At 40.3% G+C, this 17,310-nt stretch overlaps 1 protein-coding gene across 1 annotated transcript in view; it reads left to right on the top strand.

The window, feature by feature from the left end:
- The window catches only part of pnpla8 (patatin-like phospholipase domain containing 8), a 57,710-nt gene that overhangs the window by 8,491 nt on the left and 31,909 nt on the right, over positions 1-17,310 (top strand). The window contains exons 3-6 of the mRNA XM_048549034.1: positions 746-895; positions 7,961-8,112; positions 12,205-12,299; positions 16,961-17,132. Coding sequence (XP_048404991.1) covers positions 746-895; positions 7,961-8,112; positions 12,205-12,299; positions 16,961-17,132 — 569 coding nt within the window. The remainder of the gene's footprint in view (positions 1-745; positions 896-7,960; positions 8,113-12,204; positions 12,300-16,960; positions 17,133-17,310) is intronic.

Here is a 17,310-nt window from a genome sequence, read left to right on the forward strand (position 1 = left end):
CGAGGAAAACGGTTACGATTCTCAACGAAATAATCTACGTGGGTTCACAAGGAGCGATTTCGAGTGTTTTAGTGTAAGCTTACACCTGCTGTGCCATGGTGACTGTCAGCAGGGCCTCTGCATTCAACCCTGTGGGGATTGGAAGATCTTTGTTTACTTTGTGGCTGGGGAAAAGCGCTTGAGACCATCAATGTAAGATAGTCACCAAGAAATACAATGGGGAATTTAGAAAGACAAGCTCTCCACCGGCAAATGGGATTACTGGGTCATAACTATAGTGGTAGGAATCTGTCTGCTTATAGCCCCTCCCATGGTTTTGGCTTTCTTGTGCATGGTGCACTCTTTCTTTTTGCTTCAGCAGACAATTCAACTTTTGTTTCTAGCAATAAGCCTAAAATTTTCATGTTTGATGATGTCAGTGTTTCATTGACAAGTATTTTGATGCATGTGGGTCCATTTTTCCATTTAACATTGTTTTTTCTTCTGTAGTCAGCTCTATTTGCTATAAGACAATGCATTGACTTAACACATTTTGAAGGATCTTCAGCTGTTCCTGTGATTTGATATTGTTTATGACTTCGCTTGATTTGCTTAACTTGACTTTGTCACGATTTTCCCACATTTTAACTTGGGTAAAAATACGGAATAAAGTTACATGAACAAGATCTCCTAAATCCAGGAGAATTGCTGTACCATGCTTTTATCTCTTTAGTCTTTGCATTATCACTTTCTTTTTCCTTTCTAGATCATCGCTAAGTTCAGTGTAGACAACCGGACAAGAGCTTTGGTGCAAGCGTTACACAGAGCCTCGGATGTCAGGGTGTATATTAATCGAGTTGAAGAGCTGAATTACCATCTCCTGGAATTTCCAGAAACCCGGGCTGTGGCTGTCAAAGTAAATGAGAGCCTGCCATTCTTTGTTTTATTCAAATGAGTTGGTTGAAATTTGCATTGTGGGACTCTTTGAACTCCAACATAAAAGAAACCCTGTAACCCCACCCGCCCAATGCCAAAGCCGACACCGACACCACCACCAACTCATTGCCTTGTTCCATTTACGCACCAGAGAGGAACTGAACATGAAGCCATTCCCATAGGTGTCAAGTATGCACTAATTGACCTCCTGTGGCATTGTACATAGGTTGTTGAAACAAACTATGGTATTGATTCCAAGCTGAATATTAGCATGGTTGGAGGACTGGCAAACTAATAGAAGACAGGGAGTTGGGATCAAGGGTGCATTTTCTGGATTGGAACGTGTAACTAGTGGTATGCCGCAGGGATCAGTGCAGAAGCTGCAGCTGTTTACAGTATGTATTGATAACATAAGTGAAGAAAATGAATGTACTGTATCACATTTTGTAGATGGCACAAAAATGGGTGGGAAGGCAAGTGGTGATAAGAGTCTGTAGAAGGATAGAAGAAGATTAACTATAGATGTACAGAGAGATCTGGGTGTTCAGGTCCATTGTTCTCTGAAGGTGACAACGCAGGTCATAGGGTGGTCAAGAAGGCATACAGCATGCTTTCCTTCATCGGACAGGGTATTGAGTACAAGAGTTGGCAGGTCATGTTGCAGTTGTATAAGACTTAGGTTCGGCCACATTTAGAGTACTGTGTGCAGTTCTGGTCGCCACATTACCAAAAAGATGTGGATGCTTTGGAGAGGGTGCAGAGGATGTTCACCAGGATGTTCCCTGGTATGGAGGGCACTAACTATGAAGAAAGATCAAGTAAATTAGGATTATTTTCATTAGAAAGACAGAGTTTGAGGGGGGACCTGATCGAGGTCTACAAAATCATGAGGGGTATAGACAAGGTGGACGGCAAGAAGCGTTTTCCCAGAGTGAGGGACTCGATTACTAGGGGTCATGAGTTCAAAGTGAGAGGAGGAAAGTTTAAGGGAGATGTGCTCAGAAAGTTCTTTACGCAGAGGGTGGTGGGTGCCTGGAACATGTTGCCAGCGGAGGTGGTAGATGCAGACACGTTAGTGTCTTTTAAGATGTATCTGGACAGGCAAGTGATGGGCAGGGAGCAAAGGGATACAGAGCCTTAGAAAATAGATGATAGGCTTAGACGGAGGATCTTGATCGGCACAGGCTTGAAGGGCCAAAGGGCCTGTTCCTGTGATGTAATTTTCTTTGTTCTTTGTTCTAAATGGACAGAACTTGCCAGATGGGATGTAATGTGGGACATGTGAGGTTCTGCACATTGGCAGGAAGAATAGGAGCTGACTATTTTACACGCTCACGCTCACACACACTCACTCGCGCACACACTCGCACACACTCGCACACGCACGTGCACACGCTCACACACACAGCTGCAGCCTAAGGGTTTTAGAAGGCTCTTGCATAACTTTCAAAAAGCATACAAGTTCAGCTGGTAATAGGGAAAGTAAATAGAATGTTGACTTTTATTTCAAAGGGAATCTGGCACAAAAATAGGAAAGTCTTGCTAAAACTGTACAAAACACTGGTCAGATCAGACCATAATGAAAAACTTTGGGCCTCTTATCTCAGGAGAAGATCATGGAAACCTCACAACATGCAAGTAAACCGTTCAACCCATTAAGTCTGCATTCTGTTTCTGAAGAGCATCCCTCCCAGACCCACCCTATCCCTGTAACTCTGCATTTCCCATGTCTAATCCACCTAGCCTGCACATCTTTGGGCTGTGTGAGGAAACTGGAGCACCTGGAGGAAACTCATACAAAAACGGGGAGAATATGCAAACTCCACAGTCACCTGCAGCTGTGAGGCGGTAGTGCTAAACACGGTGACACCATTGGGTGTGTCTGTACTCGTTAAAGTTGCGATGAATAGGAGACAACCTTATTGAAGCATACAAGATTCCTGGGGTCTTGACAGGGAAGATGTGGAAAGGTTGTTTCTCCTTTGTGGGAGAGTCCGGGAATAAGGGTTTTTTTTAAATCTGTGCTGCTTTGCCTTATCAAAAATTCTAATAAGTTTGTCAGGCATAATTTCCATTTCATGGAGTGTGCTGCCTCTGCTTGAACATGCTATGTATTTCAAGTACTGTGGATTTTCCCAATAGTATGTTAAGCTAACTGGCTTGCAGTTACTTTATTTTTGTTTTCCTTCCTTTTATAAATAATGGCAGTTTTCCATTCCTGTAAAGACTGTTGGAAGAAAGCTACTGGTACATCTCTGTAGCTACTACTTCTCATATTCTACGATACATCCTATCATGTCATTTCTATCCCATTTTCTGGCGTTTAGCCAATAGTCTTGGATGTTTTGAGTGTTCATCTTAGGTTTTAAAAGTCTTGAGGGTTACTGCTGCTTTTAGGCAGCTTGTTCCAGATACCCAGAACCTTCTGGTCAAATAGTATTTCTTTTTTTTTCCTTCCAATCCTGCTCCTTGCCTTAAAACTAGATTCCCTCCGTTATTGTTGCCTCTGCTAAGGGGAAAGGTTTCTCTCTACTTGCCCTGTCTCAGCCCCTCAGAACTTTGTACACCTCAATCAGATTCCTTCTCTGCCTCCTCTACTTTAAGGAAAATACCCTCAATTTATCTATTTGTCGTATAATTGTATAGCATGGAAACAGACTGTCTTGTCCAACTCCTCAATAGCAACTGATATCCTAAATTAATTTCATCCTTTTTGTCAGCATTTGGCCCATGTCCCTTTAAACCCTTCCTATTTGTGTGCCCATTTCAGATGTCTTTTAAATGGTATAATTGTACCAGCCTCCACTGTTTCCTCCAGCAGCTCATGCCATACACACATCACTGTCTTTGTGAAAAAGCTGCCCCTGAGGTCTCAATTAAATCTTTCCCTTCTTATCTTCAACTATGCCCTTTCATTTTGGACTCCCCGACATTGGGGAAAATACCTTGGCTATTCATCCTATCCATGCCCCTCATGATTTTATAAACCTCCTATCAGGTAACCCCCTCAATCTCTGACTCGGAAGTCCCAGCATATCCAGCCTCTCCTTATGACTCAAACCATTCAGACCCAGAAACATCCTTTGTAGAAGTTTTCTGCACCCTTTCCAATTTAATATCTTGTTTCTCTTCTAGCTGAATCACTCCAGACGAGGCAATATCATTGGGACTCTCTTCTGTTCCCTGTCCAGTACATTCACATCCTTCCATTAGTGTAGTGCCCAGGATTGCACACAGCGCTCCAGCTGTAGCGTACCTGCTATTACATATGTAGTTCCATCATTTGCTCCTTGCTCTTATATTCAATTCCCTGATTAACAAAGGCAACTATCCCTTAGTGCCTTAGCAATGTTATCTACCTGTCCTGCTGCCTTCAGGAATCGATGGTCATTCACACTAACGTCCTTCTGATCCTCTGTACTTCCTCGGGTCCTGTCATTAAATGTATACTCCCTTGCCTTGTCACCCTTCCAGAATGCATTATTTCACACATCTCTGCAATGTTTCATTTTCCACTGTTCAGCCTGTCTATAACATCTCTTATCTAAGGTTATAACATCCCATAGCCCAAGTGGAGATTAATTCTACCCCTCTGATTTTTTTTTTCTTTTTGCAGTGGATTCCTTGCCACAGTTGTGAGACTCACTAATCTGTAGTTTTCTGGTTTAACTATACCACCTTTTCTTGAATCTTGGTGCCTCATGAGCTGTCCTCAATCCTCTGACACCCCTCCTATGACTGAAGAGGGTTTGGAAATTAATGACTGTGCCCTTGCAGTCTCTCCCTTGCTTCCCTCATCTGGGCCTAGGGATTTAGTCACGTTCAAGTCTGATTAAAACCTCCTTGCTGTCATGCTAATTCATTCAAATATATAACAGAAACCCTCCCTGATTTGTGCACCTACATTGTCCTTCTCCTATTGTGAACGCATATCTAAAGCACTCATTTAAAACCCCAGCTAAAACCTTTTCTTAAAATTCATTTGTGGGGTGTGGGCATCTTTTATTGCCGATCATTAATTGCCATTGAGAAGGTGGTAGCTCCCTTGTACCACTTCAGTCCATTTGCTGTGGGTTGACCTGTAATGTCGTGAGGGAGGGAATTCCAGAATTTGACTTAATGACAGTAAAGGAGCAGCAATATATTTCTGAGTCAGAATGGTGAGTGGCTTGGAGGGGAACTTACAGGTGATGGTGTTCCCATGGATCTCCTGCTCTTATCCTTCTGTATGGAAGTGGTTTTGGTTTTCGAAGGTGCTGTCTGAGGATCTTTGAATTTCTGCAGTGCATCTTGTAGATAGTACACACTGCTGCTACTGAGCGTCAGTGGTGGAGGGAGTGGATGCTTGTCGATTTTGTGCCAGTCAAGTGGGCTGCTTTGTCCTGGATGGTGTCAAGCTTCTTGAGTGTTGTTGGGGTTGTACCCATCCAGGCAAGTGGGGAGTATTCCATCACACTCCTGACTTGTTAGTTGGAACTGATGGTTGAGTGTCGGGGTGTTAGTAGATGAGTTGTTAATGTAAAATATTAGTATGATGCAGATACACTCACTAATTTCGATCCAAATTATATGCATTTTATATTTAAATGTTCGGGTTAATGTGAAAAATATCAAACTGGAATGAGAATATGAAAACCTGATTGGCTGTGCAAGAAATCAAGGTGGGGAAGTGAACATGCCCCTTTGAGAAAGGGAAGGGAAATAAACAGAATTGACAACATCTGTAGATGAAGTATTGTTTTAAAATTTGTTGATGAGTCACTTGTTTGCTCAGTATGTGTTCACATACATTCAGGGCATGTGATTCCAAACTGACAGAACTCTTGAGTGGTCCACAATGTGGTCAGAATGTGCAACTACAGATAGTGTGAGATGTGGAAAAAGCGTGTTGAAAAATGAACAGATAGGCATCATCCAGTTAATGTGGGAAAGTTGGTCTAGATGTTTTGAATGGAATGGTGACTGCAGGTGACATTCTGAACGCTGTGTGCATACTCTCAATTATAATTGCTGTCACTAGGTTTTTGATAAACTATAATTCATGAGTTGTGGGTCAGCTGTTTAGTTGAATGAAATCATCCAGCAGTATACTTAATTATATCTTTTGTTCTTTTCCAAAAAAAGGTGAGTCTTGTCTTGAAATCAACGTTTGAGCTTCAGACTGGCAGGGTAAAGTGCCATTGGCTGCAAGAACTGCAACTAGTGCACATAATCATCTGAGTAATATGTAGTGATGAAACCAGACTGTTAGATTAGAATCAAGCTGCACGTGTTCAAATGTTCTTGATTACAATCTCTTACCCCACTCCTCCCTTTTCACCTTATTACAATGTTCAATAACGTAGAATTTCTTCTCCCTGATATGCTGGTCCAACCTCCCTGCAAATGCATCTGTTTTAGTTAGCTCAACTTTGTTGGTGAGTTCCATATTCTTGCCACTCTAGCAGTGAGTAAGGTATGTTCTTGCTCAGTTGATTTTTTTTTTATTTTGGTGACTGCCTCATTTTAGTGGCCTTTAGTTTTCCTACCCATTCATGAGAGACAATGCTCGTGCCAATTTGTCGGTACTTTTCATAAGTTTCCAGATTTCAATTTCACTACTTTTGGCCTTCTTTTCTCGGGTAGTAAGTCCTTTGTATCCATCACCAAAAGATGAACCAATCTTGCACTTTGGTTTCACCATTGTAAATCTATTTTACATCTTCTGCACTACCTCCTTATCATTAAAATAATGAGCAGAACTGTACATGGTACTCCCAAAATTGACACGTACTTAGCAAAGCTATTTTGCTTTTCAATTCTAGAAATAAACGCTGAAACTTTCATTGCTTTTGTTATGTCATAATTAACCTGCGTTAAAAGTTTGTGCAATTTGTGCATTCGCACTCTCAAATCCTTTTGCATATCCAGTCCAGTTAGTTGTCTTATTTCTCAAAATGTAACACCTCTCACTTCAAACTGCATTTGATTTTTTTTGCCACTTGTTTGTCCATTCTGCCAGTTTATTAAATATAGATTAATACATGTGCCCATCTGAAGTAGAGAAATTTGAGTCATTTATTTGATATTCCTCCTATATTAATGTAACTGTAGAATTTTTAGTAACTATTTCTGACATCTTCTGCCTAAGTCCTGAAAGGAAGTGATTTTTTAATATGTCTGCCATTTCACTGCCACTGTTGTTCCTAACAATGGCCCTATTCCCGTCTTGACTTTACATTCATGTGTGTGCCTGTGGAATACAACATTATTTTGTTTCAAGTTCCTTGCCGAGTGCTAATGGTTTAAATAATTAAATAAATGGACGCACTTGGAAAAATTGATGACTTCAAGCAAAGAGTTGGCTACTTCTAACAAAATAATAATGTTAGAGGTTTCAATCTCATTGCTATATACACCTGACTGATATTTGATTTGTTAGCAATATTTTCACTGGTTTGGTTAGCTCACAAAAGAGCAGCAAATTATACAAGTCTAACTTGTGAAGAAAGAGGCTATTTTTATGCCTTGTTTGAACAGGCTAGTACTCCAGAATTTCCACTGAATATAATGTCCACATACTTTGAAAATGCATGATTTCATCACATAAAGAAAAAGTGATTTATCTTGGATTGTTCAGTTTAAAACAATACTAAGTTGCGATGTAGCCCTCGATGGGAATTTCCTGAACTTCCTGTCTAGTTAGCTGTCAATGATTGATTAGGCATGGCAACTAAAATGCTAACAATACTGCACAATCTGCTCAAAATAGACCTACAGTTAAATTGGAATAAGTTTTTAAATATCTATTCCAGTTTTAAAAAAAGCCAAATTTAATTGGAGTGTATTAGATGCTGTTATTACATGCTGCAAAACATACTGGAATACTTAAGTAACTTCCCTGAAGAGCTGACAGTGGGTAAGTACAAGCCACATTTTTTCATGGATATTTCTGTTTTAGCAAGAATTGCTAACCATACTACCTTTTTAATCATGTTAAATATTCGCTTTAAATCTTGTAACAAAGACTTTGAGTTTTTAAGATGGTCTTATCCTTTCAAAATAGGAGAAAATAATTCCTTGCTTGCTCCGATTGAGGCAAGCAAATAATGAAACTCTTCAGAACGCAGTCAGGGAGGCCCTGGCTTTGATTGGATATACAGACCCGATAAAAGGCCGTGGCATTAGAGTTCTGACTATTGACGGAGGAGGAACGAGGTAATTGAATTTCTGATTTTAATGTTTCAAGTGAGGCTTTTATATTGCATCAAGATAATTCTCCCGTTTGTCTTTGTCAACCATCATAGTCAAGTCCCAGAGCACCATCGGGCTGTTGGTGAGTTTAACCTGAGGGTCTGGAATTCCTGGTACGGGGACAGAACCCACGCCGTTGGAGTCATGCTGTATCACAAACCAGCCATCCAGCCAACTGAGCTAATCAACCCCAGCTAAGGTCACCTTGAAGGTCCTGCCTTCTCAACCTCACCCTTTGTCTCTGAAACATAGCAACCCTCCGGTTAAGCTCAACATCAGTCATTTGTCTCTAATGAGAGAGCAGCCTAATGGCCCTCTGGGACTATGGTAACTTTACTGACCAATAATCTGAATATCAAAATGAGCCCTTTGTTCACGTTTTCTGCAGCTTTCCTGGTTGGCTGCTCAGAGGTGACTTTGATGTTCCACTTGATTTTTCCCTTTGGAGGGGTGGTCGCTACATTCTGAGCTCAGTCACTGCTCAGCTTTTGCTCGGTCCATCCAAAGTGAAATGACTCTGATTTTAATCTATAGCACTCTGCAACAAAATTGTTAATGAACTGGGGAAGGAACATTTTTTAGCTGCATTGCATTTTTACTGGCACCTCGATTTGAAATCCATTCCACATCTGTGGAATGATGATTTTGTACTAAGAGTGCTGCATGGCAAGATACTGGCCAACCTCAACCTGCTTAAGTGCATGGTGTAGATTGGTCGTTAAGTGTCTGCAATTGAATGCAAGTGGAAGACTTTCTTGAACTCAGTGCAGGTAGGGAGAGTCTAAATATCACACTGGTGCAATGGGAGTTCTGAAGTTCCATTCCTGGAGAAGAGAGTAAAGTTTGAAAAATCCATTTATTTGGAGTATAAACAAGTCTTAAAGTTCAGAATTTTATTTGATGCAATCAAATAATACCAATTATCATTACCCATTTGTTCAAAGCAAAGGTAATGGTATTTTTTAAACAACCACATAGATATTTTAATTCCTTTTTAAAAGAACTGGAAACCCATTTATATTTGGGGTGAGGGATCTAGGCATTTTCCGTTTCACAGAAACTCTCACTTTATTTTGTGGGTCTAACAGCAGAAGGACTTTTCAGTCAATGGTCGTGCATTGTGAGGGATGGCAGTTCTAGATGCTGACTCGTATGTTCACTGGAAGCTGAAACGTTTACAAGTGTGAGATGAGAGAATTTATTTCTTGTTTAAAGGGAAAAGTAATCCTGCTGCTGGCTGTGTTAAAACAATATGACATTGTTCTTTAGACAAAGTTAATATCTGAAGTGGTGAATTGTGATTGAGCTCAGTTAAGCAGAAGGCAGAATCTTCAGAGCTGCAGCTCCAGTGTTGGAGAATGATGTCTGTGTGCATTACCATTGTCAAAGTAGCCACCATGAACTTTCTGGCCCCTTGCATATACTCTGCCATTTGATAAGAAGGGAGACAATGCTCACTTAAGTCGACAAGAGAGAGGATTTAAAGCTGTGTCTGGTCAGTCCTGAGGTTATTGATTTCTATTTCATTTTTTTAAACCGTTCATTTTTTTCACTTCAACACCAGCATTTGTCACCCATCCTTAACTGCTCTTGTACTAAGTGGCTCACTACTCCATTTGAGACAACTGGTAGGTGTCAGCCTCATTGCAGTGGGTCCATAGCCACAAGTAGGCCAAATCATAAATGGATGGTAGGTTTTCCTTTCTTAAAAGACAGTAGTTAACCACATGGGCTTCTATGACAATAGAACGTTGACAATAGATTATAGTTTTGTGATCACCTTACAGGGACTAAGTTTCACTTCCAAATTTAATCAATTATTTTTAAAAGTTTCACCAGGGTTACTTAGTAGGATTTGAACCAGAATGCCAGCCAACTAATCTAATGATCATGACATCATGGTCTCCCCGTGAATGGCAGAGCGAGCTAGATGTCCTATTCCTGTCCTTTTCAGTTATGTCCTTAGGATAGCCATTGTATTTAGCAGCTCTCTGAATTTTCTCTTCTGACAAATTAAAGAATAAATATTGATCTGGTGAAAATGTTGCGTAAACAGTGGTCTGTTCCTTGAAGTGTCAGCCTGTATTCAAAACAAGGTCTGTACGTTTTTCATTTTACCTTGTCACGGCAATTAATACACCCCTATAGACCTTCAAAGACACTTTTTTTCTCTTGGAATAATTGAGAGAAGCCATCATAAATTTGTATATCATTTGTATTACCTGCAGATTACTTGGGATTACAGACAAAATGCAATAAACAGGCACGTAGCTTCCCTTCAGAAAAACATCCAAAGCCACCACCATTTTACAATAGAGTTAAAACTTGTATCACCAATATATTCTTTATAGCAGCAAAATTAGGCCATTCTGCCCATCGAGTTTGCCCTGCTATTCAATCATGGATGATACGTTTCTCAACCGCCGTTTTCCCCCCCCCCCCCACCTTTCCGCTGCCTTCTCCCTGTGATGCTTGATCCTTTTACTCATCAAGAACCTATTTATCTGTTTGCTGTCCATGGCCACTATATCCAGGCATCTCATTGTTTTTGAAGTTTCACTAAGATCTCCATCATCCTCCTTGACTCCTTCAAATACAGATCCACAGTACTCAGCTGCTGCACATACGACTAGCACTTCATTCTGAGGTCTTTCAAGGCCAGCATACCCTTCCTTAGATGCAGGGTTCAAAACTACTCATGATATTCCAAATGCAGTCTGACCAGAGCCTTATACAGTCTCAGTAATACATTCTGCTCTTGTGTTCTAGACCCCTTGAAATCAATGTTAACATTGCAGAGTTTGGTAGAGTTCATGGAACCTCCATTGGTTCCAACAGTTCAGAAAGCAGCTCACCACAAGCAGTGCAAAGCTGATTAGTGATGTTCAATAAACGATCTAGCCAGCAATTCCCCTACCTCCGAAAGAATTTTTAAAAACTGTGTAGAGAGTTGACAGATAAATTTCTGACTTCTGGCTCTCCACTTGAGGCCAAGTTGGTCGTATGTGGTCATTGAGTTCGTCACTGGAGCTCTTCTTTACTTACCATGAGTGTTTTGCCTCCTAATGATGGCACCTTGATCACTTGTTTTAGCAGCGTTGATGTCAACTTTGTACAAAAAGCGTGACAAAAATTTAACAAATTCAAATTTTTTTTAAACACTTGCATAAAATAGTTTTCCAACTGTGGTTAGCCATTATGTAATAAGTATTTCATTCTCAGCATGATTTTCACAAATGGCAGATACTCTGCCATTGTACCAGGCACCTTTATAGAAATTCATCCAATGCTTACATTGTGAGCATGAGGAAGTAATTTTTATGGTGCAGTGAGTAGAATGGAACATTTTGTTTACTACAACAGTATTTGTTGCACCACCTGACTTAGAATTGGACCTCTTTGCAGAACACCTACACAGTTTGCACTAAACAACTGCACCTCCCAGTCGCGAACCATTTCAACTCTCCCTCCCATTCCTCAGACGACATGCCCATCCTGGGCCTCCTGCAGTGCCACCCAAAGATTGCAGGAACAGCACCTCGTATTTCACTTGGGGACCCTGCAGCCCAATAGTATCAATGTAGACTTCACAAGCTTCAAAATCTCCCCTCCCGACCGCATCCCAAAACCAGCCCAGCTTGTCCCTGCCTTCCTAACCTGTCCTTAGTCCCACCTATCCCCATCTCCTACCTACTAACCTCATCCTGTCCGTCCTCCCTGGACTGACCTATCTCCTCCCTACCTCCCCACCTACACTCTCCTTCACTGGCTCTAATCCCACCTCTTTGACCTGTCCGTCTCCTCTCCACCTATCTTCTCCTCTATCCCTCTCTCCCTATTTATTTCAGAACCCCCTTCCCCTACCCCATTTCTGAAGAACGGTCTAAGCCCAAAACGTCAGCTTTCTTGCTCCTCTGATGCTGCTTGGCCTGATGTATTCATCCAGCTGTACACCTTGCTAGCTCAGAATTTTTGTTAACATTTACAAAAAAGATATGCACTTAGACATATAAATGGCTCAAACTGGTATTGAGAGAAATGTTTTATTTCTCATAGGGGACTGGTTGCTCTTCAGACCCTTCGTAAACTTGAAGAACTGACAGGAAAACAAGTCTATCAACTCTTTGACTACATCTGTGGGGTTAGCACAGGTAGGTTCTGTGTGACTATACGACAGAGGAATGGAAGTAGACCATTCAGTCCGGAGTGTTCACTATAGCCATTTCATGAGATTGTGGGTGATCTGATAATCCTCTTCACTTTGACTACACTTTCCTGCCTTTTCTCCATAACCCTTGATTCCCATACTGATTGGGGGCCTGACTGAGCTTTGAATATATTTAACAAGCCAATCTTAGCACCTGCTGTGGCAAAGCACTCTACAGCTTCACTAATCTCTGAGAAAAAGCTTCCTCCTTTGTCTTAAAAGGGAAACTCTACTCTGAGATTATGCCCTGTGGTCCTATGTTTTTATGCAAAAAGAAACAATCCCTCACATCGCCCCTGTTAAGCCCCACCCCCCCCAACCAAGAATCTTGTACATTCTGATATGGTCTCCTAATTCTAAACTTGAATGAATACAAGCCCAACCAACTCAACCTCCATTGAACAATCTCTCCATACCCAGTATCAGTCGAGTGAACCTTTGCTGGACTACCTCCAATGCCAGTATATTTATCCTTCAATAAGGACATCAAAACAGTTCATAGTATATCAGCTGTGGTCTTGTTTAATGTGCCTTGTTTAATAAGACCTCCCTATTTCTACACTCCTCTCCCTTAAAATAAAGAGCAACATCCCATTTGTCTTCCCTATTGCTTACTGAATGTCAATACTAGTATTTTTGCGATTCATGCACAAGGACCCCCCCCCACCCAAAATCCCTCTGTGCTGCAGCTTTCTGTCCTCTCTTCCCATAGAGGGAAGACTCTAAATAAGCTAAATTGATATGTGAGCTATTCAGCCCATTGTAGTCTGTTTCATTTCTATTTGCTTCAGTACAGTGCATTGATCGGTGCACGTGGTTCTGGATAGCCTGCCCTGCCTGCGAGTAGAAGTTTTCTGCCCACCTCCTAATTCAGCCTAAAAATGCCCAAACACCTACGAAAAGGTCAGCTCTCGCAACCTGTTGTAATCGGTGACCCTGTTATAGAGTCAAGGCTCTGAGATGAGAACTTGCCAGACATCCAAACTGTGTGTGCCATACTTAACATAAATTATTCTTCCAAGTCCTCGCAGCAGTAGAAGCTATAAATGCAATTCAGCACTGAGCTAATGTGCAGTTGTGTAGGAGATGGATCTTGACAAAATGTTTAAACCAGCAAGGCCATACTCCCCTTTCCATTAAGGGAAGAATATTCTTTCATGCAAGAAATTGAGGTTAATGCTCTAAAACATGAATTTACTGATAGAAATATTTGATCAACCTGATGCTGCTGGATGGTTTTTCAAAGAGTTGTTATTATCTCTTTTATAAATTCTAACTAGTAACTATATTTTACCAATAAATCATTCACAAGTAATTCAACGTTTTTGCATGCAATTGTCAACTGTTGCCAAGTCCTGTCCAATCATTACCAGCAAGTAAAATCAGCTGACAACTTATGACTTGATCAAGAAACACCTTACTTGAAAATAAGGATGAAACTTTTTGCAAGTCCCAATATGTGCTCATTGCTCCCTATTTCTGTAAGCTCTTTCAACAACCTTTTACAATCTCTGAAACAGAAACAAAGTTGCAGTTCTGGCAGCATCTGTGAAGGAAAAAGCAAAGTTAACGTTTCAGGTCCGGTGACCCTTCCTCAGAACCCTTCTGAGCTTTTCCAGCATCTTTTGATTTTGTTCCCGGTTTACAGAATCCTCAGTTCTTTCACTTTTTATTTTGTATTTTACAATCTCTGGTCTCCAAAATGTTCCTGATTTTAATTGCACTGCCAGTAGAAGCCAAGCCCTAAGCTCTGAAATTCACTCTCATTCTTCTTTACATTTTTCTGTTTGAAGACATTCTTTACATCTACTTTTTTTAAAAAAACCTACTTCTCTACCTACTGACTTCTTGTTCAACTTGGCATCGAATTTTGTTTGATAATGTCCTTGTGAACTATCTTGGAACATGATACTATGCAGGGGTGCTATATAAGTGCATGTTGCAGTTGTTAATCTGGGAAGTATATTCGACCATACTGGTGCCAGTTGCTTTTCATAACCACCAGAGGGCACTGATTGTTAACAATTCATATCCATCTGCTGTTATGCATTAGAATTGCAGCAATGATTCTACACACTATCACAAGGAAAATGAAACATAAGAAAAGATGGGTGTTATAAGTCCTAATGGTACACTGTGTGGAGAATGCTATTAATTAACAAAGATTTTGATGCCTTTCAAACTGGATAAGCCTTCAAGTTAGTTCAGATCTTTGGAAGTTCATTTAATTACTGGGAATGAATACTTGCCCTCCTGCCTGCAGGAGTTCTACTTGCAATTAATTGTGGGGTATAATATGATTTTATTTTCCATTTCTAAAAATTATAGATTAATACATAATTTACTGATCTGTTTTCTAGAGTGATAACTAGGGTAAGAAGTGTGTAACAGGAAAGGATGCTTTAGCTTATCAAGTCTGCTCACCCTCAACTTATGAATGATTATTCTTTAATAATATTCCTCATGGGGCAGCAGTTTGTTTTAGTTTACAAACAAATGTTTTACTTGTTTATCCTGTTTATTTTCAACAATCAAGCAGGACTGTCAGCATCTTCATCATTCCCCACAGATCTGCGTTCCCTCTCAATCTCCTCGATGATTACTGATCCACTTCCGTTTTAAATATATCGTTTGATTCAACATCAGCTGTCATTTCTAGGAATCTTTTTCACGTATCTGTTATTGAGGTTGGGTTGGGTTGAGTTGAGGAATTGGCTTGCAAGAGCCAAGTTTATCCCGTTCTGTAACAGAAGTGAACTTTATACTTCTCATCCTGTGCTCATCAAGCATCGTGCAACTTAGATAATGTTGATTTCAGCCTCTAAATCTTTGAAGCCTTTGTAAACCTACATCACATCTATTCTTAATCATGTTGCAAAAAAGATTAATTTTGTTGTGAAAGGCTTTGATGACTTGACTTCTTTAAGTTATGCCGACATCCTTTCCGATCTGTTTTGTGCTCCAGGTTTGGCCTCAGACTCATCCGTATAAGGATACTATTTATCAGATCCAATGGTGAAGTTTTACAGATGAGTTTAAGGCCAGTTCTGTACTCCAGATTTGTCTCTTGTGAAGCTGTACCGTGCTGACTGGATGATTTCTTGCTCCTGTTGTTCCTTTATACTTATTTTTATGTCTAGAAATGAAGCAGGCTTTTTTAATATTGCAGTTAGTTTAAGAATATCAGCCAGGTGCTCTGGAAAATCAGCTGACACTGCTGAAAACCATTTTGAATTTGAATCCTTCTACAGGAGAGACGGGCGATCCTTCATCCTCTCGGCCTAGGCCGGGTTTCCATGACATAAAAGAGAAGTGTCTCCTCAAAAGACCTTTTTTTTTTTAGTTTAATACCCATCCATAGCTATTTTCCCCAAAATGCATAAGTTAATATTGTCCAGTCTAAGGTCTAAAGTGCCTCAAGCTCTCAAGAAATCAAGAGTCAGAATGTACCATTCAGCTTCAACCTCATTGCCTCAGCATCATTAAACATGTAACAATGTGATCATCCACAAATATGGTGAATAGAAAGATATAGGACCCACCACACCTGGGCTGGTTCATGTTCCCATTGCAGGACAATTTTCATGATTGTAGTTTTCTATTTTTTTGTTCAGTCTTCTATGGCTTTATGTCCTCTTAGGATTGCATGAAGAACTTCTGTTGAAATTCCAAATAAACTTGACTTAACCAGTTCCCAAACTTGAGCAACACGTTGACCTGCTCTACTTGTTAACAGGTACGCAATGTCCATAGTTGCACACATGTACGTAGCATGTGAGGACATCCAAAAGCAAGGGCCCATAAAAGAGGAGTGAGAAAATGATTAGACAGACAATCTGATTGAGCAATGTTGCTCAAGGACTAACTATTGATCAGAACACCACAGAGTACCTCCTGCTTTTATTCAAATCATGTTAACCATATTAACAAATCTCCGGTGGACTGCCAGTGCTGGATCATTGACATGATGTCTAAGTCAAAAGATTTTGAGTTTGAATCTGACACCAGAGACCAGAGCATATTATTTAGGCAAACAATTCAATGTTGCACTTGAGGGAATGTTGCAATATCAAATGTGCCATCTTTGGTAGTATTCATTAAATCAATGTTCCATCTGCCCTTTTCCTCCCAGTGCAATCACATGACATGATTTGAATAAGAGCAGGAGGTACTCTGTGGTGTTCTGGTCAATAGTTAGTCCTTGAGCAACCAGATTGTCTGTCTAATCATTTTCTCCCTCCTCTTTATGGGCCCTTGCTTTTGGATGTCCTCACGTGTGTGCAACTATGGATGTTGCATTACCTGACGGATAGTCGCTAAACACCTACTTCATCTAATTTTTAGCCAGAATACTACTTTACTGTAACGTAGTACCAATTTGTCAGTGAGCTCATTTGGCATCTTGATATGTTGTGGTAAATGCAGCACTCCGGTTAACGTAGAATTCAGGTGCTAATTTCGATTATTCAGTTTGCTTCCACCACCAGTTATCAATTCAACAAAGTCCAAGTTTAATTGGATGGATAGGTTAACACCTATAAATAGTGTCAGATAATTTTTAGTGTGTAAATGGACTTGTGTTAATTTTAAAAATTATTATTCCAGGAGCTATACTGGCATTCATGTTGGGATTTTTCCAAATTGCACTGGATGATTGTGAGGAAATGTACCGGAAACTAGGAACTGATGTATTCAAGCAGAATGTGATAGTTGGAACTATGAAAATGGGCTGGAGCCATGCCTTTTATGAAAGTGAGCCCTGGGAAAAAATACTGAAGTAAGTTTATTTTTGGATTTCCCAGATACTAATAATGAAGTGCCCTAAATTTAGAAACTTCAGTAGTTAACTATGATTAAGCACAGGCATTTAGGGATGTACCAGCATCAGTATAGCTGCCAGTTCATTGGAAGGAACAAGGTTCAAAAGTAGGCTGATTTTTGTGCTAGTTTCAGTC

The sequence above is a fragment of the Stegostoma tigrinum genome, chromosome 18, assembly GCF_030684315.1.
Source record: "Stegostoma tigrinum isolate sSteTig4 chromosome 18, sSteTig4.hap1, whole genome shotgun sequence".
Lineage (NCBI taxonomy): Eukaryota > Metazoa > Chordata > Chondrichthyes > Orectolobiformes > Stegostomatidae > Stegostoma > Stegostoma tigrinum.